Raw genomic sequence first — 27256 nt, 5'->3', positions numbered from 1 at the left:
AGCTCAAGAGTGATGGGGTAAAAGGACAAGTGCTCTTGTGGATCAAAAACTGGCTAATTAATAGGAAACATAGAGTGGGTAAAAATAGGCAATTTTTGGAGTGGAGTGTGGTAAGCAGGGGTGCCGCAAGGCTCAATACTGGGTCCAGTGCTTTCTAACATGTTCGTTAATGATTTGGAGTTGGGAGTAAGCAGTGAAGTGGCTAAGTTTACGGATGACACTAAATTGTTCAGGGTGGTGAGAACCAGAGAGGATTGTGAGGCTGGGCAAGTGGGTGTCAACATGGCAAATGAGGTTCAATGTGGCTAAGTGCAAAGTAATGCACATTGGGGCCAAAAATTCTAACTATAAATACAAGTTGATGGGGTGTGAACTGGCGGAGACTGGCCAAGAGAGAGATCTTGGGGTCGTGGTAGATAACTCACTGAAAATGTTGAGACAGTGTGCGACTGCAAGAAAAAATGCCAACGCCATGCTGGGAATTATTAGGAAGGGAATTGAAAACAAATCAGCCAGTATCATAATGCCCCTGTATAAATCGATGGTGTGGCCTCATTTGGAGTACTGTACAATTCTGGTCACCACACCTCAAAAAAAGGTATTATAGCACTGGGAAAAGTGCAGAAGAGGGCAATTAGAATGATTAAAGGGTTGGAACACTTTCCCCATGAAGAAAGGTTAAAATACTTGGGGCTCTTTAGCTTGGAGAAACGTGGAATGAGGGGTGATGATTGAGGTTTACAAGATCATGCATGGGATAGAGAAGGTAGAGAAAGAAGCATTTTTCTCCCTTTCTCACAATATGAGAACTCGTGGACATTCAATGAAATTGCTGAGTAGCTAGGTTAGAATAGATAAAAGGAAGTACTTCTTCATTCAAAGGGTGATTAACACATGGAGTTCACTGCCACAGTAGGTGGCGGCGGTTGCGAGCATAGCTTCAAGAGAGGACTGGATAAACATATGGAGCAGAGGTTCATCAGTGGTTATTAGCCACGGCATATTGTTGGAACTCTCTGTCTGGGAGGGTTTCTGGCCCCAGTGATGGACCTCCTGATGGCACCTGGGGTTTTTGGCCACTGTGTGACACAGTGTGACACATAATACTGCACTGGATGGGCCATTGGCCTGATCCAACATAGTTTCTCTTATGTTCTTAAAAACTTTCTTAATACATTTCTCCATTATAATCGGTGGGTTCTACTTAGTTCAATGCAAGAGGAGATAATGGACAGGAGCTATGATAAAGACCTCAAAAGTGGAAAGGACAGGAGGAGAGCTCTGTTTCCCACTGCCTATTGTCATCCTGCCTACATAATAATCATCAGTGGATTTCTGGGGAGTGCTTTCTCCATACAACAAAGACCAGCAGTCTGCATCACAAAAAAAGTTCAAAAAGAGACATTTATGAACATTATTACCTTAATGTTCAATTGCTATTGATCAGGTTGCTATCAGATCTTATATTTTTGTATATGTACATCCATTTCAATTGAGGTTCAATAGAGTTCTCTGAGGGCGTGAACAAACATGTGGACAAAGGGGACCCAATAGATGTTTACCTTGACTTCCAGAAAGCTTTTGATAAAGCTCCTGATCAAAGGCTCCTTAGTAAGCTCAAGAGTCATGGGGTAAAAGGACAAGTCCTCTTGTGGATAAGAAACTGGCTAATTAATAGGAAACAGAGAGTGGGTAAAAATAGGCAATTTTTAGAGTAGAGGGTGGTAAGCAGTGGTGCCGCAAACCTCAATACTGGGTCCAATGCTTTCTAACGTGTTCATTAATGATTTTCTCTTAGACTGTTCTCTTAGACATTTTCTCTTAGAGTGTTCATTATATTTGCAATTTAGAGAATAGTTAACCTCAGCATTGGAAAAATGCTCCACATGTACATTATGACAAAAATGGCTATTTTTTGCTAAGAGACAACGATCTAGATATTACCAGAAGTGGGACACATTAGGTTGTAACTGAAATGAGATTACAGGTGATAAAAGGGTTATGCACATTTGTCTTTATATGGTTTTCCTCTATGGGCAATATTATTTTTTCTGTTTTGTGTATGATCTTGCATGTGCAGTTTGGTAAATGTATGAATAATGCCATGGCCTGTGGCTATGTATAATAAAATGTATACATACAGACAGATTGAATTAACAGGGAACATGCACTGAATATAAAATGCAAGCCTTTACAATGAGCTTGAATCGTCACTGTGTTAACTATTTTCACTATGCTACCATAATGCTATTTATGGAAGTTAAGTTAATTAATAAACTTACAAGTCAAACCGCAGGTTCTCTCTCTCTTCAAAAAAGTAATCCATTATAAACTTTCTTACAAAATCTGGGTTCAAAGTATTGTCAATTACTTCTGTTCTCCCAAACTGAAAGAGAAAAATGTCTTGTAAAAGGCATATAATCCACCCTATATTGTTGGTTTACTAATAGAAAGCAACATATTAGGCAACTGCTTGCACCAAGAGGAAGTATGAATTACAACATATAAAACTGCAGTTTTCAAGAAAAGAAGACCATAATGAACAGCAAGATTGTCAAGATCCAGCAAAAGGAACAGTTGCTGGAAATTATTTATATATTTAAAAGCATGAACATTATTATTGGAGGAATGATGCAGATCCTGTGACAATTTATCATGATTCAGAAATAACCCTACAGAAATGCACATTTTTATCAACCTGTTGCTAAAATATATAGCTTTTCATAGGCATTTGAAACTTACTATAAATATGGCCATACCCTTGCTAAATCTCTCAACATATAGAGATACCCTTGCCTAACAAGCAAACCACCATCCTGCTAAAAGTAATCCTACACAAGACCAGACTTCTTTGGCCAGCCAAAGGCCATATTTGCATTGTCTCAGCACATATATGGTTCCAATTTCACATTTGCTAATTCAGTGAGGAAAATGGAGGCTTTTAAATGAGAAGTAGGTATTTTTAAGGGAGGAAGAGTAGATGAGAAGTATCTATACCTCATCCCACACCTGCCAATTCTCCAATGCAAGTCACCCCCTCCCAGAAGCTCCTTCCCCAGTAGGGCTCACTTCCAGTTTCACAAGCGAGGGGGGGGTCAGAATTTACAAGAGGAGGGCAGGGAGTAATCATTGAGCAAGAGAAGGATTAAGCTTCCTCACCAACCCAACACTTATCCCCTTTAAACCCCCTTTTTCTTCCCTCTATTGAGGGAATGGGATTGGTAACCTGGGTTTTCTTGATAATGTCTACTCTGGCCTTAACCACCTAATTGTACTTGGAGTTAGGCACACCCTCTCACAGTGAAGTCAGTAGGCATGTTTCGTTATAATAGGGTCAAACTGCATTCTAACAAGTGCCATGTCCCCCTACCTCCATGTTAAACTTAAAAAGTAGTCTCCTGTACAAGCACCAGTCGTTTCCGACTCTGGGGTGACATTGCTTTCACAACGTTTTCACAGCAGACGTTTTATGGGGTGGTTTGCCATTACCTTCCCCAGTCATCTACACCTTCCCTCCAGCAATCTGGGTACTCATTTTATCGACATTGGAAGGGTGGAAGGCTGAGTCAACCTGGAGCCAGCTACCTGGAGCCAGCTTCCACTGGGATCAAACTCAGGTCATGAGCAGAGCTTTGGACTGCAGTACTGCAGCTTTACCTAGTGTTGCCAATCCCCAGGTGGGGGCAGGGGATCCCCCGGTTTGGAGGCCCTCCCCCCGCTTCAGGGTCGTCAGAAAGCGGGGGGAGGGGAGGGAAATGTCTTCTGGGAACTCTGTTATTCCCTATGGAGATTTATTCCCATAGAAAATCATGGAGAATTGATCTGTACGTATCTGGAGATCTGGGTCCTGCAGGATCTGCTCCAATAACGCAGGGCCTGTAAAACAGAGCTCTTTCACTCAGCTGAGGCAGTGGGCATCACTTGTTACCAGCCTCCCCCTTCATTCCATCCCAGTGCTACAAGATCTGCTGGACCTGGACAATAGGCCATGTCTGTGAGGCAGAACCTGCCATTTTAGTCTCTATCGTCATTCTGTAGTTTTAGATTTTATATATTTTAAATTGATCTTTTATTGTTTTATTGTTGATTGTTTTTAATGACGTAACCCGCCCTGAGCCTGTCCTACAGGAAGGGCAGGCTAAAAATAAAATAAATAAACTATAGCTGACAGGCTATCCACGGTTGGAATCATAGGCACTCCCCTCTCTCAGCCTTACCACCTTCCACCAAACACAGTGGCCGCAACTACAAAGCCACGGCCGTCACTCTGTCATTGAGCAGCAGCAACAGAGCAGCCATGGTAACAAGCGCAGTGGCACCGCTATACACCCCTGCTATTCGCTTAGTCCCGGAAGCCAGCTCATGGCATCTCACCAAGGTCCCCTCAAAGCATGGAACTAACCCTTCATGATCAGACACAATCATGTCTTAGGGTTTGTAGAATCTTTCGGGATCAAGTGCTGTGTTCTACTGGAGAAAGTTTTCCTTCCAGACGTTTCGTTCTCAGCTGCGGAGAACATCCTCAGTGGCGTTGCAGCCGGAGCAGGCGCTCTGACCTTCTTGGCTGCTGTGCATTGAGTCAAGAAGGTCAGAGCGCCTGCTCCGGCTGCAACGCCACTGAGGATGTTCTCCGCAGCTGAGAACGAAATGTCTGGAAGGAAAACTTTCTCCAGTAGAACACGGCACTTGATCCCGAAAGATTCTACAAACCCTAATGATGTTACCAGCCATGAAAACCTGAAATCAATCATGTCTTAGATTAGACACATGATTAGACTATTCATATATCAACATATGCAGTCAGTCTCCACAAAAAAATAATACTGTCTTATAACGGAGCTAGCAGTGCAAAACTTAATCAACAGGATTGGGAGCAAGCGTGTATTTTCAGAAACATGATTCGGAGTCTCGTATGAAACCTATGGCTTTCACTTAGTTGGAATTAAGCCACACGTTTTAACTATTATCGATAAACAATTCCTATACATGTATATTAGTAACAACATATTTACCTCTCTCCATTCTTTATTTCCCATAGTTTGAATATACAAAACACAGACTGTGAAAAAAGAAAAGAAATAGGAAGCCAATTTAAGTTTCTTCTACCAAGCTGTTCGAAATATTACAATAGTTTTTTCTGAACAGTTACATTGTTTTTGAAAGCAAACGATATTAGACAGAACACTGAAATATTATAAAGACAAGCAACCCAGCTTATGACATTTTTGAGTAAAACAAACAAAAAAAGGTCTCAACGTTCCAAGTGGGTGCAAACAGAAGGACATATAATCTACATGACCATATGTAGGATGCCGAACGAAAGGCACTTTCCTGGGATAATATGCCTAGATACTATTCATACTCAAATTTTTATTATAGACTCATTACAATTACTACCTGTTCCAACAGGTAGGTGTACCATAATAACAAATCAAAAACAACGCAACTTAAAAATATCTCATATGTTACCATTCCACACCACTTAATATATATATGTGTCTATTTATATTTTCTATTTTTTTATAGCAGAGGAATAATTAAGCTTAACAATGCTGCTCTCCCTAACAGATTTTTTAAAACTTAATACCACAAGCATTCAATATAATTTCTTATTTTCCTTCTTCTTCTATATCTTGATTATTCCTTCTACTCTAAAAAAAAATCCATAAAGAATCCATAGATACTATTCATATATCAATATACACAATCAATCTCCACACAAAAAAACTCCACGTCCCACAGCAACAGTATTTTTCATTCTATTGAGTAAAACTCCTTTGACTAGATGATGTTATGTTAGGCTTCCCAATCCCCAGGTCCCAGCGAGGGATCCCCTGTTTTTACAGGCTTCTCCCCGCCCCCAGCCAGCTGGCCGGCAGGGGAAGCCCCGCCCCCCACAATCACCATGTCGTTTTAGAGCTCCTGCAGGTCCGTTTTTAAAATATGTGTCTTTAAGGCTGAGCAGGAAACAGGAAGGGCTTTGGAGAACGGCCCCTCCCTTTGTTTTGCTTTCGTTTTCAGATCAAGTAAAGTTCTGCAGGAACAAGACCCAGTAAGGATTTGTGTGTGTGAGAGAGGGAGGGGGCAGGGGATTCCCTGGTTTGGAGGCCCTCCCCCCTGCTTTAGAAAGCGTGTGTGGGGGAGGGAGGGAAATGTCTACTGGGCACTCTATTATTCCCTATGGAGAACGATTCCCATAGGGAATAATGGGAAATTGATCCGCGGGTATTGGGGGCTCTGTTTTGAGGTAGAGGCACCAAATTTTCAGTATAGCATCTAGTGCCTCCCCCCAAAATACCCCCCAAATTTCAAAACGATCGGACCAGGGGGTCCAATTCTATGAGCCCCAAAAGAAGGGGCCCCTATCCTTCATTATATCCTATGGAAGAAAGGCATTTAAGAAGGTGTGCTGTCCCTTTAAATGTGATGGCCAGAACTCCCTTGGAGTTCAATTATGCTTGTCACACCCTTGTTCCTGGCTCCACCCCCAATGCCTCCTGGCTCCGCCCCCAAAGTCCCCAGATATTTCTTGAATTGGACTTGGCAACCCTACGTTATGTTCTGAGGCTAATTAAGCACATGTAAGACCACCAAGAACGTAGGCGCAGCTTTTTCTGTATAGACAAGGGTCAGGAACACAGCAGCAGCAACAGATTATGTTCAGTTTCTGCATTCAGTGGATCTGGAGAGAGGAACTCCAGGAGGTAAAACCTGGCATTTTGTGGCATTTGGGTTGTACAGCATGTGAAAAAAGGAGAGGGCCTGAGTTTATGCAGGGGCAACTGCACTCTTCCCTCCCCACTTCCTTGACAGCATAAGGCTATGTTTATTTATTTATTCATAAGTAAGCCTTATAAAATTCGACTGTGATTACTGTAGTAAATGGAACCTATTTCTTTAAGAGACAGAGGGTGCATTCACACTACACTAACTAATGCATTTTACATCTGGATTTTTACTGTGTAAGAACAGCAAAAATCCAGATGTAAAACGCATTAGTTAGTGTAGTGTGAATGCACCCAGACTTAGGTCCTATGTGGGATTCCCCCTCTTTACATGAATGGGTGTGTCTTCTGGAATACACTAGTTGTTGGTAGTTACAACTCCAGTCCTTGTTAAGTCTGTGCCCAGCTATTCTGCACATTAAAGAAGATTTTGAAGACATCCTGCCTGCTGCGTCTCTCTAAGGCAGACCATTTACCCACCTCCATGGTAAATGCACTTTACAGAGGAGACAAACGCCGACATTCATAAAGCTAGACTGCAATCCTGCAGACCCTCACTTGGGAGAAAGCCTTGTGAAATCCCATTCTGAAAAAACAAAATCGTGGGGGGGGGGGGGGTTCCCTGGTTTGGAAAGCTTCAGTGCTATCAGAAGGGGGGGTATGGTCATGGGGTGGCCCTCTCCACTGGGGAATTACCCCCCCAAACAACATGCCTACCTTATCCAGAAGTGACATAGCCACGTTGGGGGCCATGCTCTGGTTTCTGGGCAAAACTCTAAGGTGTGTGTGTGTGGGGGGGTTTCCCTGGTTTGGAAAGCTTCAGTGCTATCAGAAGGGGGGGGGGGTATGGTCATGGGGTGGCCCTCTCCACCGGGGAATTATCCCCCCAAACAACATGCCTACCTTATCCAGAAGTAACATAGCCACGTTGGGGGCGATGCTCTGGTTTCTGGGCAAAACTCTAAGATAGAATTAGCTTCAAGCCATAGAGTTTTGCCCAAAACCCAGAGTGCTGCCTCCTGATGTCATCAATGTGCATACGCCACTTCTAGGTGACACAGGCAAGTTACTCCTGATGTCCTCGATATGTATATGTCACCCAGAGGGGATGCAGGAAGTCACACTTCTTCCCTTCCCTGTCCTGGAATCTCCTGCTAAGTCCCCTGCCAGCTTGTTGGCCAGACTTGGAAACCCTACATAGAGGATTGCTCTGCAAATACAGTGCTAAGCTGTTCAAAACATTTGCAATGAGGAGAGCAAACCTGTTCTATAAGCATCCTATACAGAACGTTGCAAAACAAAATGAAAACTATACGTTTTGCAGCATTTCTTGGGGAAACGTCTTGCTTGTTCACATTGGCATGCATAGTGGTATAGCCAGCGGGTGACCCTAACTAGCTCGAGACAGAACCCAAATGACTCAAAGAGCCACAATTAATTATTGCACAATTAATTTATTTCATTCCCAGGCCGCCCACGATGATCACAGTGCTCCTCATCTAGCACTGCCATAAAAAGTACTTAATTTTGCGCTATCGGATATATTATTAAAATTTAAATGAAAATTGTTGCAAAAACTAGGGGCTAGGCCTGAATCGTTCTTTATCCACTCTGCCAGCTATGAGCATAATCTCGGTGAGCAATATTCAAATAAGCAACATCCCACTTGTACGCTTAAGTGGCACAGTCCCACAAGGGCTGTATCATGTGTGCCTCCTGAACAGCATTAGCGGGCCATGGTTTGTAACCCACAGTAAATATCCACTTATGTAAAGGATGGGATTTCTGTCAGTCAGTGCCTCTTTTCTCTCGTGGCAGCCCAATATGTTTTCCAGAATGCTGCTCATGGGGGACAGGTGATCCCCAAAATAAAATAAAGGTGGAATCAGATCTGTGGAGAGAGGGGGCAACTGGCTAAAAGGAAGCTTTCAGTGGGATACAATCTTATAATTAGAAGGTGAACTATTTCAAAGTATAATATTCTGGATTTTTAGCTCTATTAGATAGGGTACTTGTGAGGCAAAGCACCCCGATTCTCCTCCCCCCCACAATGGTTAACACGAATATTAACAGGACTGCTCTGGCTTGCAGGTGTCTCCCTGTCTACACCATCCTTATCTCCTTCAAGGCCGGATTCAAGAATGTGGTTGTTAGCTATTGTGAGAACCTGTGTTCTGTTCCGTAACTAGATGGAAGGGGTAAAACAAAGTAGGAGTCCAGTAGCACCTTTAAGACCAACAAAGTTTTATTCGGAATGTAAGCTTTTATATGCATGCATACTTCATCAGACAATGGGATGGGGTACGTGAGCAGAGCTACTTATAGCTGGTGGGCAGAGGTTAAGAATGCAACGTGGTACGAATTTGGAATCCAATGGCAAAATAGTGAAATTAACAAACCGAAAGACCCAATGTTCTTTCAATTTGTTAATGTCACTATTTTGCCACTGGATTCTAAATTTGTACCACGTTGCATTCTTAACCTCTGCCCGCCAGCTATAAGTAGCTCTGCTCACTGTACCCCATTCCATCGTATGATGAAGTATGCATGCATACAAAAGCTTACATTCTGAATAAAACTTTGTTGGTCTTAAAGCTGCTACTGGACTCCTACTTTGTTTTACTGCTTCAGACCAACATGGCTGTCCACCTGGATCTATATAGATGGGAGGGGGTAAGCAGGAGTGGAAGTCATCATCTTCTGGAAGGTTCCATCAAGTGAGATCCCTAATTGGGTTGGGTGCCACATGGCCAAAGACTATAATTAGGCCATAGACTAGAGGGAAGCCATGCTAACTTCATGATTTGACTAGACAGCGGCTCTGACTATGCCAAGCCCCATTGCAATGGACTGCTATGCAGACAACATCCTCTAGCTTGGACTCCCATTTTCTAAAAGGTGTGCCATCTAATACCAAGTATGGAAGAATTAGAGAAGTTAGCTTTTCTTATTTTCTTGCTGCAGGATTGTCAAGTCTGGGTTGCCTAGTGATATCTTATTTCTTAAAGTATTTAATACATTGTCATATATTTTACCAAGGTCTGGTTTCTTGTGTGCAAATAACCTTGAGCAGAGCTTTTTTTGAGCAGGAACACTCAGGAATGCAGTTCCGGCTGGCTTGGTGTCAGGGGGTGTGGCCTAATATGCAAATTAGTTCCTGCTGGGCTTTTTCTACCAAAAAAAAGCCCTGACCTTGAGGATTCACAGGTCTGTATGCTGCTCATTTGTCCAAGGGGTAGTGATTCTGAGGGACTTAGGGTGGGTCCTTTACAGTACTAATCCTTTAATTTTTAGGCTTTCCCTCCAACTGACCTTTTTTTCAATGTGCAGGAACTTTAAGGCCAATGAAATCTGAGAGGAAACAACTCATTTGCCTTCCAACTATTTCATTCAATGGAATAAACATGTCATCTCTCTCAAGTTCAAAACACTGTTATTACCACAGAGATGCACAGAACGGTACTCAACATCTATAAATTTTCTCCTGAACTTCTCAGTAAAAATATTTACAATTAATTATTCACTACTTATGTGCATATCAAAATGTCCTTTAACAAAATGTTAGCGGTAAGCCACCAAGAAAGCTAACCCTATTACAGCCATGGCTTTTAAGTTCTGGAATGCAGATTTGTTTACCCAAGAGTTACAAATCATGATCACAATGATTATTGAGTAATATAGCATATTCAAAATGAGACCTTTCATCCAGCTCCTTGCAAAGTTTAGACAGAAGCATTGGAAAACATTTAACCGTGAGAAATACGAGACAACAAGCTGACAACTTTAGCCCATTATTACCAAATTCCAACGATCGAGAGTAAAAAGAAAATAATACTCACTTGGATCGGATTTTGAAAATGTATCTCTGTCCAAAAGGTTTCTGTGAATGAAAAAAAAACACACTGAAATTATATTTAAGTTAAAATAATAATTAAAACAAAAGCATTACATAAATAAGATTTAAATTGTAAGGTAATTTTAATTTTTAAGCAAATATATTATATTTCTCTCGAGACCATCAGTAGGTTCGTACACTTCGACATTTAATAAGAAATAGTTTTATACAGTGTTATTTAAGGTTGCCAAACTCCTGGTGGTCTCCCACTATTACAATCCATCTCCAGGGGAAAATGGCTGCTTCGGAGGGTAGACTCTGCGGCATTACACTTTGCTGAGATCCCTCCCTTCCTCAAACTGCCCCCCCCCCCAAAAAAAAATCTCCAGGTATTTCCCAACTCCCAGCCGGCAACCCCTAATTATGATACGTCTTTCACATGTCATGGACTAGCCAAGTTGTCTTGCAAAATAAAAAAAAAAAAAGTTTCAGTGAACTCAGTAGAATCAATATCTGAGCAGAACTGTAGAAAATGAGAACTGTGTTTGTACCCTGCAGTTCATTCTTTGATGTTATTGCATAATAACAACAGTAAAAGCAACAAAAAAAATCAATAAAACCAGCAGGAGGTTTTTTTTCCCATATGCAACAGACCAAAGTTTCACATGAACACATGAAGCTGCCTTAGACTGCCCTTGGTCCATCAAAATTAGTATTGCCTACTCAGCTTAGCAGCAGCTCTCGGAAGTCTTAGGCAGAGGCAGGTCCGTAGCTAGGATTTCAAATTTGGTGGGGCTGGCAGACAAGATCTTTGTTTGGAGGGGCTCAGGGGGCCGCCAATAACCCCCTTGTGGCAGCAAGGGGTGGGGGTTATTTTTTAGGCAGAAAGAAGCGTGCACACGCATGCACACACAAACCTTAAAAGCAAAACTATGCCCCCCCCCCAAAAAAAAAATTAAATGAGCACCATCAGAAGTCCTTGCCATGATGCTTCTCCCGTGGGCCTCATCCACATGCCCCACTGCCAGCCTTGGCACAGGTGGAGCGGTGGCACACAGTTGCACCCTCCTTTGTGCCTGCCTTCTCCAAGCAGAGAGCCAGTTTGGTGTAGTGGTTAAGTGTGCGGACTCTTATCTGGGAGAACCGGGTTTGATTCCCCACTCCTCCACTTGCACCTGCTGGAATGGCCTTGGGTCAGCCATAGCTCTGGCAGAGGTTGTCCTTGAAAGGGCAGCTGCTGTGAGAGCCCTCTCCAGCCCCACCCACCTCACAGGGTGTCTGTTGTGGGGGAGGAAGGTAAAGGAGATTGTGAGCCGCTCTGAGACTCTTCGGAGTGCAGGGCGGGATATAAATCCAATATCATCTTCTTCATCTTCTTCTATCTCACTGAGGTGGGCAGGTGGTGCACACGGAGGCTTGGCCTTTTGTATTGCCCGCCCGCCAGCCACACATCTCAACCAGAGCCAGCCACTCTGGAAAGAGCTAGCCACTGCACCTTTCCACCTGGGTGTGCCACAGCAGCCAGGAGTTCAGGGGGATGTGGTGGTTGGGGTAGCACCTCCGCCACGATTGATGGAAGCAATGGAGAGACCAGGAGCCCATGAGTGTGTGGTGGGGTACCGATGGCAGCACTGCCACCAGGCTCAATAGGAGTGACAGGGAGCAACAGGGGCATTGGGGGCAATGGGGCCTGAGAATGGTGGGGCCAGAAATTTTGCAGAGCAGTTAAATTGGTGAGGCTGGGACCCCGGGGGTCTCATTGTAGCTATGGGCCTGGGCAGAGGTCTCTCCTACACGGTCCTTTGAACTGGAAATGTCAGGGATTGAATCTACGACCTTCCGCATGCCACGCGGAGAGTCTTCCCCTGAGCCACAGCCCTTCCCTAATCAATATGTACCTCATGTATCATCAGTATAAAACAACAAAAAACATTAAAAGGAGAAGGGTCACAAAACACAGTCAAAACCCACAGGAAACAGAAAACTGCAATTAAGATGCCTGGAAATTCTCCTTTTAAGATTTCCCCCTTTGAATAACAAGGACATTTATCACCAGACTTAGAGAAGGTGCCACAACAAAAGAGGCACTAAACTTCATAACTCACCAAACCCACATTCACAAGCAGGGGGAACACGAAGAAAGGGATGTGATGAGAATTTGGAGTTCAGGCATGATCATATGGGAGAAAGTGACCCTTCTGGTACTCTAGTACCAGGCCATTTAAAGCTTCATATTAAGATCACAGCCGCTTATGCTGAGCTTGAAAATAACAGGCTGGCAGAGAAACTGGGTATTATTCCAAGGTATGTTGAGAGTAGTCAACACCCGACAGCAAAAATAAGCTGCTTGCCCTGTAACTGATAATCTTTGAGTGTCATCAGTATAGTCACACGCATGGGTACTGTGCCTACACTGGATTCAACCTTGGAAAGTTCTAGAGCTAGCTTCAAGCCTTTTGACATGTTTTTCTCCCTCATTGTGGGCAGCAGGCTGTGACTGCACATGCCTGGAGCTGAGGAGAAAGCAGTCTTCCACTCAGTTCCTTTCGTCCATGGCTGGTAAGCCAGAAAAATGAATAGTGGAAAATCGGCTTCAGAACTGCCTGCCCAAATGAAGCATCCCAATGGGATCTCACATTGAGGGCATGTGAGCCACAGAAGGTGAAGGGGAAGACCAAGTAGCAGCCACACAGGTGTCTTCAAGGGAGACACCCCCAATGAAGACAGAGAAAGCAGATACTGCCCTGGTCGAGTGGGCTCGTAGGCAGGTAGGTAGTCATTGTTAGGCCAATCCATAACAAAGAGAAATGGCAGCTGTTACCTATTCCACCAGTCACGGAAGCGAAACTTTCTGTCACTTACTGAGTTTCCCCATAAGTAATGAAACACTGAGGGTCTTGATGAAATGCCCAAGTTCTGTCGAAGCAGAATGAGAGTGCCCTTTGAATGTTGAGGGAGTGCAGAGCTGACTGAGCTGCATCTTGCTGTTGTGGGGGGAATGTTGGAAGCACTGTTGGTTGTGAAAGGTGAAAAGGTGGAACTACTTTTGGCAAAAAGGAAAGGTCAGGTCACAGCACAGTCTTATCGTTGTGGAAGATAATGTAAGGAGGGTCAGCTCTTAGAGCACAAAGATCACTGGCTCGCTCAGCCAAAGTGATTGCCACTAAACAGATTTGTATTAAAGGTGAGAAGATGTAAATCGGTAGTTGCAAAGGGCTTCCCCATGAACTTTGCTAGAATGAGGGAGAGACTCTATTCTGGTATAAGCCATTCACAAGGTGGGTTGAGCTTCAGCAAACCCTTCAAGAATGATTTGGTTGTACGATGGAAGATGAGGTACTGCCCACAACTGGAATGAATGAGTCCAAAGGAAGAGAATATTCTTTCTACGCCTGCAGAAGAAGCTACTGCTGTTAAAAGTGAAATCATTATTTGAGTAGTCTCTAAATCCAAGTGCTTAAGTGACTTCCACCAGTTCACTGGTGTGACTTTCTTTAAAACATCTTCAGCAAACATATATTTCTCGAATGGTTCCCTTTTAGCTCTAAAGTTTATTAAAGTTGGCATTATAGATGGATGACTGCTGGATACCCATGTCATAGCTAACTCCTCTTCTTCAGCACTTAAGTTTTGACCCTGATACCAGATATTGACAATATTTGCCAGAAAATGAGCTGGAGACGATGCTTGTCCCATTTGTTTCTTTAATGCTTGTAATTTAATTCTGTCAGTGTGTAGTTCTTTTTTTAAGTGCTCACTCAGTTCCTTCCACATTTCAACAGCATCAGCAATAAAACAGCTGTTTTTCTGTATTTTGTTTAAAGCTTCAGAAATGGGTTTCAGGATGCTCAGCATATGTTCAGCATTTCTCTTAAGCCCAATGTTGAGGATTTTGGCCGTGACAGTGCCATCTACTTTATCTCGATTTTGTTCACAAATTGTCATCAGGATAGGCCAGCTTTTGATATACTGCTCAAAACAGTCCACCACAGAGTTCCATCTAACATCTTGTGGGAGCTTGGTCCCACCCATTCTTTTCAGAGCTGCTGCAGCAAAATGATTGTTATGGAAGTATTTAGCAATATTAACAACATTAGTCTTTATTTCTGGAACACTGAAGTCTTCAGCTAGAAGGTGCAGCAAATGAGCACTGCAACCATGTTATTAGCTTTGTATTCCCTTCCTGCTCTTCTAAATTTCTCCTCATCTTGGATACATTTGCAGCATTGTCTGTGACCAAACTGCATACTAGACATCTGAATTTTTGTTCTCATGTTATTATAGCTTTTGCTGCCACTTCTTGTAAGTATTCTGCTGTGTGTGCATTTCCTGACATATCAGTCATTTGTGCAAGGAAGACTTTCCCTTCTTCTGTTGTTATACAAGCACATACAACTGGATCATTGTGGACATTACTCCACCCATCAAGACTTAGGTTAACAATTTTACTCTCCAGAGCTGTTGTACATTGCTCCATTTCTCTATCATACACTTTATCCAGCAGTTTCCCTGCAACATCTGCTCTGCTGGGTGGACTGTATCCTGGTTTCAGTGACTGAACTATATTAATGAAGTGTGGGTTCTCAGTCAGGCGGAAAGAAGAATTTGCTGCATAAACTGGGCAATTTTTTCGTCAATTAACTCTTTTTCTAATCTGCTGGTTTTTATCAAAAACTTGTCTGTGGTGGTTCCAGGAGGGAAGGGTTTTTTCTTTCTTTTAGATGATATACTGCGGGTGTCTGATGATGATGTATATGGTGCAACTGAAACACTATCCTGGATAGATAACTCTGAAACTGTAGAACAGGAGGATGGTGATCTTGAAGGTGGATAGTTTCCAGAATCCTTAGTGTTGATGATGAATTCTCCTAAACAAAACAAAAAAATCAGTGCTGTTATTTTATTATTTATACAATTTCTGCTTATTGTATTCATTGCCATGCAGGACTGCCCAAAAAGGAATATTTGCTTTTCTTCATAACTGTATCAAAATGACAGTAACATGCAGTAATAATAAGAAATATAATTTTGCTCAAACATGTCAATTCAAGGTGCTCTTTAAGAAATATGATTAAATAAAAATTTTTACCAACCTGGAGATCCTGCCTGTTCAAACATGTTGCTGTTGTCATCTTCATCATAGCACTCCTCATGATGTTGCCTCATTCGGGTCACCAGGCCTTGCATTTCTGTATTGCAGTGTTTGCATTTTGCACGCATGCCTGCCTTACCAATAGGTAGAGGAACTTCATTAAAATATTCCCAAACTGGGTCTCTTTTACGGCCTGTTGCCATTATAGGTTTTCTCCTCCAGGGAAAGAATAATGTGATAAACCGCAAAAGATCCAAAGTCTTGTGGAGCATTCTGCTCAAAAAGTTTCACTTTCATTTTTACTGCTTGCCCCTCCCTTCCCACACTTAAGTTTCTTCTTGTGCAGCTCTGTTCCACTCCAAGCAATCTTTTTATATTCATTGAACTTTTTGAAACTTAGCACTTAAGAGGTTGATTCTGTGTACATAGGTTTGTAGAACAATGAGATAGATGAAGGTCTTTTTCTCAACTCTGTTCATTTTATAACATTTTTGCTGTGTACAAGAGGCATGTGATCTCTGCAAACACAAATTACGGTTTTGAGAACTGCAAAACCAAGCATCTTTGTTCTGTGATAATATCTTGTAGACGGAGAAACTGCCCAGTAATCTTACAGAAACCTCTGGAAGAGCATGACATTGTGAATGGATTTAATAGAATTTATTACCAAAAAATTTAAACACTGCATGACTATACAGCCTTATGCTTCAGAATTAAAAACTAATCCTTATTTCATGATGGAATAACCTTTGGTTGATAATATCTTTTTCTCAAAAAGCATTTTATTTTTAAAAATCCGATTTAAATAAAAAAAATCCAATTTAAATTTATATATATATATATATTTAAAACATTGATGTTTATCCACCCTGCCAGAGAGTGAGGAGACTGCCCTGGGCATAAGGCTGGTGGCTGTGTGGAATGAGGTAATAAAAAGGTACTGGTCAGCACCCTCCACATCTCCACCTTGGAACGATGGAGTCCCACCCAACCGCTATTCTCTTGAGGGTGCCCATTTTACCAGCGCCCCAGCCCAGCAGCAACAGCCATATTCACAGCAACCAAACCTTCTATGCCAAGTCTAAATCACAAGCAGGAATTAAGTGGATCTAGATAGTACCGCCAAGTCACAGCCAACTTATGATGATCCTGCAGGGTTTTCAAGGCAAGAGATATTCAGAGAGAGTTTGCCTTTGCCTGCCTCTTGTCCCTGGGCTTCCTTGGAGGTTCTCCATCCAAATATTAGCCAGGGGCAACACTTCTAAGATCTGATAATATCAAGCTAGCTTGACAAGCTCTACATGGGGCTGTCATTGAAAATGATCCAGAAGCTGCAGGTGGTGTAAAATGCAGCATCCCATTTGCAATCTCAGGTTAGCTGGTAGGACTGTGTTACTCCTATACGGCAGTCCCTTCACTGGCTGCTGATCCGAGTCTGGGTCGAATTCAAAATGTTGGTCATCACCTTCAAGCCCCTTCACAACTTGGGTCCTCAGGCTTGAAAGACCACATATTTCTTTATGTTCCCATCAAGCTCTACTGTCAGAACCACCAAGGCACTTGGTGGAAGAAGTCAGGGTGTGGGGGGCTCTACTTTCCTGAATTTCTATAGCAAGGCTGCAACCCCCCCCCCCCGCTAAATATTCCAGACAGCTTTGGGGGCAGTATGAGCCCAGGTAAAGAGGTAATAGCCTGTAACAGGGCTGTAAGGTGCTTTTAGATTAGTTTTAAGCGTAGTTTTTGTGTAATTTGTACGTTTTAATGTTTATCATTTTATCTAATTTTTAATATTTTGTATTGTTGTTAGTGGTCTTGAGTCCTGAGATTCTGGAGAAAGGCAGTTATTTTAAAATAAATAGGTTAGCAATTCTTCTCAAAGAACTTTGTGCATATCCTCAGTAATGATGGGTGACACCACCCCCATCCAGACCTCCCCCCCCCCAAGAGAAAGTGTGTGTACAGAGGACATGCAGCTGCTTGGGGATGAAGAAATGAAGACTGTATTCAGGGGAACTGCCCTACTGTATTTTTACTTATTTATTTTAGGGAATGTTAAAGCTTCCTGGCTCCACCCCCAAAGTCCCAGATATTTTCTGAGTTAGACTTGGCAACCCACTCATGGATGCATGGAAGCACACACACACACACGTTCTTTTTCTTTCCATCTCCCCATGTTTCTCAGGTAGAGGACCAAGACAGAACACATGACCAGTGGCTGCAGTGGCCTCAGTCCCTGCCCCCGGACAGCTCCCCAGATGGGCTGGTGGTAGTGTTATCTGCCGCCCTCACCCACCCATCCCCAAGCACCAAATGGCTTCAAACGGTGCAGCATGTGGCACTATCACATGCGCCTGGGCCGGGGGATGGGGGGAAAGCCACCCACGGCTGCAATGCTGCTCAGGAGCCTGGTCTGCCCACATAAGAACATAAGAGAAGCCACGTTGGATCAGGCCAGTGGCCCATCCAGTCCAACACTCTGTGTCACACAGTGGCCAAAACAACATTTGTATATATACACACACACACACACACACACACTGGCTAATAGCCACTGATAGACCTCTGTTCCATATTTTTGTCTAACCCCCTCATGAAGCTGGCTATGCTTGTAGCCGCCACCACCTCCTGTGACAGTGAATTCCACATGTTAATCACCCTTTGGGTGAAGAAGTACCTCTTTTTATCCGTTCTAACCCGACTGCTCAGCAATTTCATTGAATGCCCACGAGTTCTTGTATTGTGAGAAAGTGAGAAAAGTACTTCTTTCTCTACTTTCTCCATCCCATGCATAATCTTGTAAACCTCTAGCATGTCACCCCGCAGGCAACGTTTCTCCAAGCTAAAGAGCCCCAAGCATTTCAACCTTTCTTCATAGGGAAAGTGTTCCAACCCTTTAATCATTCTAGTTGCCCTTTTCTGGACTTTTTCCAATGCTATAATATCCTTTTTGAGGTGTGGTGACCAGAATTGTACACAGTATTCCAAATGAGACCGCACCATCGATTTATACAGGGGCATTATGATACTGGTTGATTTGTTTTCAACTCCCTTCCTAATAATTCCCAGCATGGCGTTGGCCTTTTTATTGCAATTGCACACTGTCTAGACATTTTCAGTGAGTTATCTACCACGACCCCAAGATCTCTCTCTTGGTCAGTCTCTGCCAGTTCACATCCCATCAACTTGTATTTGTAGCTCGGATTCTTGGCCCCAATGTGCATTACTTTGCACTTGGCCACATTGAACCTCATCTGCCACGTTGACACCCACTCACCCAGCCTCAACAGATCCCTTTGGAGTGCCTCACAATCCTCTCTGGTTCTCACCACCCTGAACAATTTAGTGTCATCTGCAAACTTGGCCACTTTACTGCTTACTCCCAACTCCAAATCATTTATGAACAAGTTAAAGAGCATGGGATCCAGTACTGAGCCCTGCGGCACCCCACTGCTTACCATCCTCCACTGCGAAGACTGCCCATTTATACTCACTCTCTGCTTCCTATTAATTAGCCAATTTTTGATCCACAAGAAAACCTGTCCTTTTACTCCATGACTCTCGAGCTTACTAAGGAGCCTTTGATGAGGAACTTTATCAAAAGCTTTCTGGAAGTCAAGATAAACAACATCTATTGGGTCTCCTTTGTCCACATGTTTGTTCACCCCCTCAAAGAAATGTAACAGATTAGTGAGGCAAGATCTTCCCTTACAGAACCTAAACTCTCTGCCTGGATTAAGAAGACGACGACGACATTGGATTTGTATCCCACCCTCCACTCTGAATCTCAAGAGTCTCAGGGTGGCTCACAATCTCCTTTACCCTCCTCCCACACAACAAGCACCCTGTGAAGTAGGTGTGGCTGAGAGAGCTCTCACAGAAGCTGCCCTTTCAAGGACAGCTCTGCAAGACCTATGACTCACCCAAGTCCATTCCAGCAGCTGCAAGTGGAGGAGTGGGGAATCAAGCCTGGCTCTCTCACAACTTTTAACCACTACACCAAGGGTATAATTCTGTTTAGAAGTGCTACTGTATTAGCAACCATTGCAATATCGCTATTTGTGCACAATAATTTCCCACCTACAAGCATTTAGCATTTCAAGAATAAACCCCCTTTAAACAGTGTTAACAACATCCATCCAGCTCTTTAACGCTATAACGCTAACTGCTTTTGTACAATGAACTACTGTACTGAAAAGCAATGCCTCTATTAAAAAAAGGCTGAAAAATCGTTCCAGACTTGGGATTTGCACGGACTTCATAGTCTATGTTTGGAAATGCTTCTCAGACAGTATCAGCTTTTACAAAACAAATGCTTCCAACTGTGTGCTTGTGTATAAATATGAAACACGGACAGGCAGAAAATGTCAATGAAGGGCTGCAATCAACATATACTTTTCACCAGAACTAATAGGATTGTGGGCACACCTAAGCATATAAAGATCTCTCAGCCCCATCGCTCTTTGGCCTCTGATTAATTCATAGCCCACAAAAGGGTTCTGAGATCTCCTTTAATAGATCTCCTGAAAAAAATATATCTTTTGAAACATGCAATCCCTATTAGGGCACCTTAACATGCATGCAGGCATCCCATCAATGTTGGAGAATCACCAACAGTATAAAGGACAACCTGCAATGCAGACTTCTCCTTTCCTTCCAACCACACCCTCTCACCAGATTTCAGTTCATTACAGTGACAGACTGGCATGACAATATCTGTTTACTAGCTCTCATTCAGGACCACAGTGACTACTTCATCGTTCTGCTAAGAGTCCTTCAACAGGTGCGTTCATTTGTTTCCACGGCTTACATCCATCCACAATGTCTAGATAGTCTCTAGCTTGCTTTATTTCAGTTTAAGGATGAGCCATCACTCATTAGTACAGCATCTGCTTCACCTATAGAAGGCCCCAAGTTCAGTTCCCAGTATCTTCAGTTTTGATGTGAAAGAGCTCTACCTACAACCTTAGAGAGTTACTGCAAGTCATACACAGTACTGACCCTGATGGACTAAAGGTCTGATTCAGTTTGTTTGTTTGTTTCGATTCCTAGCCCGCCCTCCTATAAGGCTCAAGGCAGGTTACAACAATTTAAATCAGTTAAAACAGTTAAAGCAAATTTAAAATATACGTAAAACCATTTTAGTGCATGACACAGACAACATGCTCCCAGGTTAAGACTCTCGCACAGTAGCTAATCCAATCCCCAATGAAATATAAGGCAACTTCATGTGTTTATGTGTGCATAGTCAGTGTCCACTGTGGATTTGTAAGCACCCATTAGGAAAAAAGCCCACCTCATTAGGAAAAAGAGCCTTATCTGATCCTAGCAAGGAAGAGGTCCCCAAATGGCTCAGCTGCAGTCCAGAGTGTGGCGGCAGTGTGGCTGCTGCACAGCTTACCTTGTTCTGAGGCCTCAGGTCATGCACAGGTCTTGGAAGACCCAGCAATGGCTAGCAAGCAAGTTGCCTACCAAATGAGGGCTGCCAGGACCAGGGGCGCCCTTATAGGTGGCTGCAAAGGAGGGCGGGCTGAGCCCAGTGGAGCTCACTCCTCAGAGCCAGAAAGCGCCTGCTGACACTCTACATCTCTACAGCAAACTGTAGAGGTTTTAACAATCCTGTCAAGAGGAAACGCCTTGGAACAGCAATATTAAAACTAAACCCTGACATCATAGGTCTCCAAGAGACACACAGCTGCTCACAACATCTTTAAATCCAAAAGGTTTACCTAACAATTCCAAGCCTGCGGCACATCTAAGGCAAGAGGTGTTGCCATCATAATTTCAAACAACTGCTCCTTTTCACTTCTAGACTCCTATTATGACCCTAGATGTCAATATGTGTTTATCAAAGGAACGATCAGGGGCCAACTGACCACAATAGTCTATATACGCGCCAAATGGCCAGCAGATAAGAAGAAGAAGAAGATATTGGATTTATATCCCGCCCTCCACTCCGAAGAGTCTCAGAGTGACTCACAATCTCCTTTACCTTCCCCTCCCCCCCCCACAACAGACACCCTGTGAGGTAGATGAAGATATTGGATTTATATCCCGCCCTCCACTCCGAAGAGTCTCAGAGTGACTCACAATCTCCTTTGCCTTCCTCCCCCACAACAGACACCCTGTGAGGTGGGTGGGGCTGGAGAGGGCTCTCACAGCAGCTGCCCTTTCAAGGACAACCTCTGCCAGAGCTATGGCTGACCCAAGGCCATTCCAGCAGGTGCAAGTGGAGGAGTGGGGAATCAAACCCGGTTCTCCCAGATAAGAGTCCGCGCACTTAACCACTACAACAAACTGGCTCTCCATTCTTGGAAGAGATTTTTACTCACCTAACTACTTTTGCCGAATCAAATATTCTAATTGGTACTGACTAAAATTATATAGTTGACCAGACATTAGACAGATCTAACCCAAAGACACGTAAAGAGGCAAAAACGAAACACCGCACACAAAATTATATTTTCTTCAAGATAAATTTAAGCTTTTTGATATTTGGAGATCATGCAATCCACTTATTAGAGATTACTAACATTTTTCGCCATGTTTTCAACTATACACCAGAAGTGACTTTATCTCAGGTTCATCCAATCTAGCAGCCAAAGCCATGACATCTGAAATAGGATCCAAATATATTCCGACCATACATGGGTCAGTTCAAAAATTAGATGGTCTGACTTTTTTAAAACATCTAGACAGTGGACCCTAAACCCTGCTCTCCTTTCTCATGTCCCAATTAAAACCAAAATTGAAAAAGTTTTATTACACCACTTTCAGAATAATGATATAGATGAAGTCTCAAATGCTACACTCTGGGATGTCATGAAACCTGTGGTTAGAGGTCATATTATTTCCACAGTATCCTACTATAACAAACAACAGAACACCTTAAAATCCCAGATTTTATCTAAAATAAAGCATCTATTAGACTTTCATAAGCAGACCTGCTGTCCAAAAATCTTACAACAAACGAATACTCAATGCAAGGCTCTAGAAGCCTTGGAATTGGCTGATATTAAGAAAGACTCATATAAATCCAAATTTAAGCACTTAATCCGTAACTTAAACTTGATTCGCAATTTAGCCCAAATAATTAATCTCAAGGCACCCCTTAAACACATTCAATTAATTCAAATCAATCATGGTAATCAACATACAAACAACTCACAAATTCTTAATCAATTTTTTAACTTTTACAATTCATTATACAAATCAAATAATCATAATACTGATCCAATTAATCAATTTTTACACTCAATCAAAAACCTTCCCAGCCTAGAAGCATCTCACTGAAATCAACTTGATGAGCCCATTTCTGAACAAAATATCCTAGATGTCATCAAACGTCTGAAAAATGGCAAATCCCCAGGAAAGGATGGCTTCTCTAGTGAATTCTATAAGGTTTTTCCTCACATCTTTCCCAAATATCTTATGAGAGTCTGTAATGATGTCCTTGATAAAGGCATGCTTCCAAAATCCTGGTCAGAGTCAACAACAATCATCATCGCCAAACCTGGTCACAATCCAGCAAATGTAAAGGCTTACAGGCCAATCAGTCTTTTGAATGTAGATTTCAAGATTTTTTTCATCCATCCTCACGCATAGACTAAACCTCTTCATATCCTGTTACATCCACAATGACCAGGCAGGGTTTATTCCAGTGAGAAATATCATGGATAATATTCACAAAACCCAAAACATAATTAATCATTGTCACACATTAGGGGAGGACAGTGGCTCAGTGGTAGAGCATCTGCTTAGGAAGCAGAAGGTCCCAGGTTCAATCCCCGGCATCTCCAAAAAAGGGTCCAGGCAAATAGATGTGAAAAACCTCCGCTTGAGACCCTGGAGAGCCGCTGCCAGTCTGAAAAGACAATACTGACTTTGATGGACCGAGGGTCTGATTCAGTATAAGGCAGCTTCATATGTTCATGTTCACACCCCAAAAATAAAATCAGCCCTCTTATCGTTAGAAAAGGCCTTTGACTCTATAGAAATCAATTATTTATCACATCTTCTTAAAGCTATGGGCTTTGGTGAAAAATTCCTCATGGCAATAAAATCGATTTATAATTCCCCCCAAGTCAAACTCAAAATTAATGTCACTTATTCAGATTATTTCTACCCAACTAGAGCCACCTGTCAAGGCTGCCCTCTTTCCCACCTATTATTTAACATTGCCATAGAACCGTTGGCCTTGCTAATTCACTCACACTCAAATATTACAGGAGTTATCATCTCAAATTCAAACTTCAAAATGTCCATGTTTGCGGATGATGTGGTCCTTTATTTTACCAATCCCTAAGTCATTACAACATATCAGCCCTTTAATATATGGATTCAGTCAGATCTCAGGGCTTCATCTAAATGATAACAAATCAGAACTGCACCCCATATTTCTCCACAATTCAACACAACTTGTACTTAAATCACAATTCAACTACAAATGGATCACAAAAACCTGGCGATATCTAGGTTTCCAGGTTCCCCTTCACTTAGATGACCTGTGTACAGCTAACTTAACCCCCACAGCAGCAGGAGTCAATGCAAAACTTAAAACATGGAGCAAGTTTAATCTCTTATGGCAAGAAAAGCTTGATCTAATCCGTTCGTTCATTCTCCGTAAGTTTTTATTTTTATTTAGAGCACTGCCTTTAGAGATCCCTAGAAAGGAACTCTTGCAGAGTCACAGGATGCTTAAAAAAATTTTGAATGCAAAACACCCAAGAATTGGTTATAGGACATTGCGTAAAATCCCTCAAGATGGAGGCTATGGATTTCCCAACCTGACACTATACCACGATACAACCCACCTAGCCTCACTGGCAAAGGTCTTAAATTCAAACTCCCCTCCAGACTGGTCAATAATAGAAGGGTCCACTATTAACTATCCTCTCAAGAACATTATTTGGAACTCAGCAAAATCTAGACCAAAATCAACTTTGCAAAATCAATTTCTAACCAGCACCCTAAAGATATGGGACAGATACAGAAAAAAATTGCACCTGATATATCTCCCATCCACATTTCTTGATCAACACTGCTTCATGCCAGACAAAAACAATGCAAATTTCAAAATATGGCATAATAGCAACCTTACTCACCTCATAGATATCTCAAAAAAAGGAAAAATCTGTGACAAACAAACTCTTGAAGATAGAGACAAGCTCAAAATCCCATGGCATCAGTACCTCCAATTAAGTCATTTATTTTCATTTTCCTCTCTTGTAAAAAGACTATCTCTCCCTCTGATGCCATCTGAATCTTATTTAAAAGTTCCCCACTTAGTAAAAAGGAATACAATATCAATCTTATACAAATGCATATTACAGGCAGTTGACATAGAGGAACCAAACTATATCAAAAAGTGGTCTAAAGACTTAAAAATTGATATACCCCTTCAACACTGGCAAAGCCTCTGGTGTTCAAAGCTTTTTAAATCCCCAAACTCAAAAATCAGGACACAAGTATACAAAACCTTTACCAGATGGTGTCTGAGACCCATAAAATCTTTCCACATGCATTTCTTATCTAATTCACTATGCTGGAAAGGATGTAACTTGTAGGGCACATACTTTCACTGCTGGTGGACCTGTCCTCAGGTACATCAGTTCTGATCATCAATACAACTATTCATGGACAAGATTCTCAAAATTTCTGTCCCTCTATCACCGGAAACTTTCTTACTAAACCTATGGTCTCTGAGCCGACATAAAAACCCCAAGCAGCAACTTTTAGAATATTTCAGCGCGGCTGCCAGAATGGTGATTGCCTCCTCCTGGAAATCGTCAGCACCATTAACAATAGCATCCTGGCTCCTTACACTGCAAGAATTTTGTATTTTAGATAAGCTATCTGATGCTACTTCCAGTTCTGAATCTACAAGCTTTAATTCTCGGTTTAAAAACCATTTGGTTTCCCTTCTTAGAGAGTTTGGCGCCATATAAAGAATATGCTACTTTCCTTGATGCAGTTGATATAATAATAATAATAATAATAATAATAATAATAATAATAATAATAATAATAATAATAATAATAATAATAATAATAACAACAACAACAACAACAACAACAACTTTATTTTTATATCCCGCCCTCCCCCACCAAAGGCGGGCTCAGGGCGGCTCACAGACATGGACTTCCATGATTCAAGTAAAACAATATAGACAGTTTAAATATAATTAATTACATAATAAGTTTTAAAATAGATAAAATATATAAATTAGGTGCTAAAATACAATAAGACATATATCCACCAGATGGCTGGGTGGCCACACGTCAAGTTAATCAGGTTCTATCTCAAAAGCGAGCTGGAAAAGAAATGTTTTGCAAGCCCTGCGGAATTGATTCAGGTCCCGCAGGGCTCGCACCATCTCTGGAAGGTGGTTCCACCAACGGGGGGCCATTACCATATTATTTATTAGCAATGTAGTGAACAGTTCTTATTTACTGCTACAACTCTGTATAACCATTTGATACAAGTAACATATTATATATTAAGAAATAGATTGTATAGTCAAGTTGTTTAGTGATTTACCTTTTGTAATCCAACTGTTTTGTCAAATTGTATCATCCTACTACAATAAAGGTTGTCGAAAATGAAAAAAAATTGTTATTGTTAATGATTATTTTCTCGTTTTAATAAAGTACAGCAAAAAAGCTGTCCAAACATGAATAATGAACCTATTAAACTGGAGAAGTTCACATTGTAATGGTTTCATAATTATTTATTTCAAATTGTAAATACCCAAACCATCATTAATCTTCTGATATAACTGTTAAACTAACCTGAGAAATTATTATTCTAAAAATTAAACCTTTGTCTGGTTTGTAAACATTAAGGCTATAAAAAGCAACAAGAATGAGTCTTTATGTAGAAAACAATGGTTTAAATCGAGTCTTACTGACTAGTGATTTAAATCATGATTTAATTAAAACTAAAACCATCCTGTCTGGATCCCATGCATGAACCATTAAAAGATTCTGGTCTGAGTAGCCTTATGAGCTGTCTTGGTCAACCAGGATGACATATTTGCTGGCGATGCAAGGATTTCAAAGCCATTTGTGAGCTGCTTGAGCTCCTTAAAAGAGATTCATAAGAGAAGGGCTCCGCCTAGTGACTTTGAGGGTGTATCTGGGAGAGGGCAGGGTTTGGGGAAAGGAAGGGTCTTAGCATGGTATAATGCCATAGAGTCCACCCTTCAAATCAGCCATTTTCTCCAGGGGAGCTGATCTCTGTTGTAAAAGTGAGGGATCTCCATGCCCCACCTGGAGGTTGGCAACCCTACCTGATCTCATTAGATCTTGGAAGCTAAGCAGGGTCAGCTTCGGCTAGTATTTTGAAGGGCGACCTCCAAAGTCACCTTTCCCCATATGTGCCCTGGAGATCATTACGATCTGGTTCTCAACATCTGCTGACCATCCCTGGCCTGAAGGATGTCCGGCTTGCCACAACTAATGCCAGGGCGTTTTCGGCCTTGGCCCCAGCTTGGTGGAATCAGCTCCCTATAGAGATCCAGGTCCTTTCTAACTTGTTGCCATTTTGGAGGGCCTGCAAGATGGAGCTATTCTGCCGGGCCTTTGGTTGAGGCAACAGGTGTCCTA

The 27256-nt window shown here is 42.1% G+C and overlaps 1 protein-coding gene across 1 annotated transcript in view; it reads right to left on the bottom strand.

Annotated features, from left to right (window-relative positions):
* The window catches only part of CPNE8 (copine 8), a 142069-nt gene that overhangs the window by 87833 nt on the left and 26980 nt on the right, over window positions 1-27256 (bottom strand). The window contains exons 2-4 of the mRNA XM_060244762.1: window positions 10565-10605; window positions 5013-5059; window positions 2283-2386 (exon numbers count right to left, since the gene is read on the bottom strand). Coding sequence (XP_060100745.1) covers window positions 2283-2386; window positions 5013-5059; window positions 10565-10605 — 192 coding nt within the window. The remainder of the gene's footprint in view (window positions 1-2282; window positions 2387-5012; window positions 5060-10564; window positions 10606-27256) is intronic.

Source organism: Heteronotia binoei, chromosome 8 (genome assembly GCF_032191835.1).
Source record: "Heteronotia binoei isolate CCM8104 ecotype False Entrance Well chromosome 8, APGP_CSIRO_Hbin_v1, whole genome shotgun sequence".
Lineage (NCBI taxonomy): Eukaryota > Metazoa > Chordata > Lepidosauria > Squamata > Gekkonidae > Heteronotia > Heteronotia binoei.
Note: the sequence above shows the minus strand (reverse complement) of the source record. Positions and strands in the feature narration are given on the sequence as shown.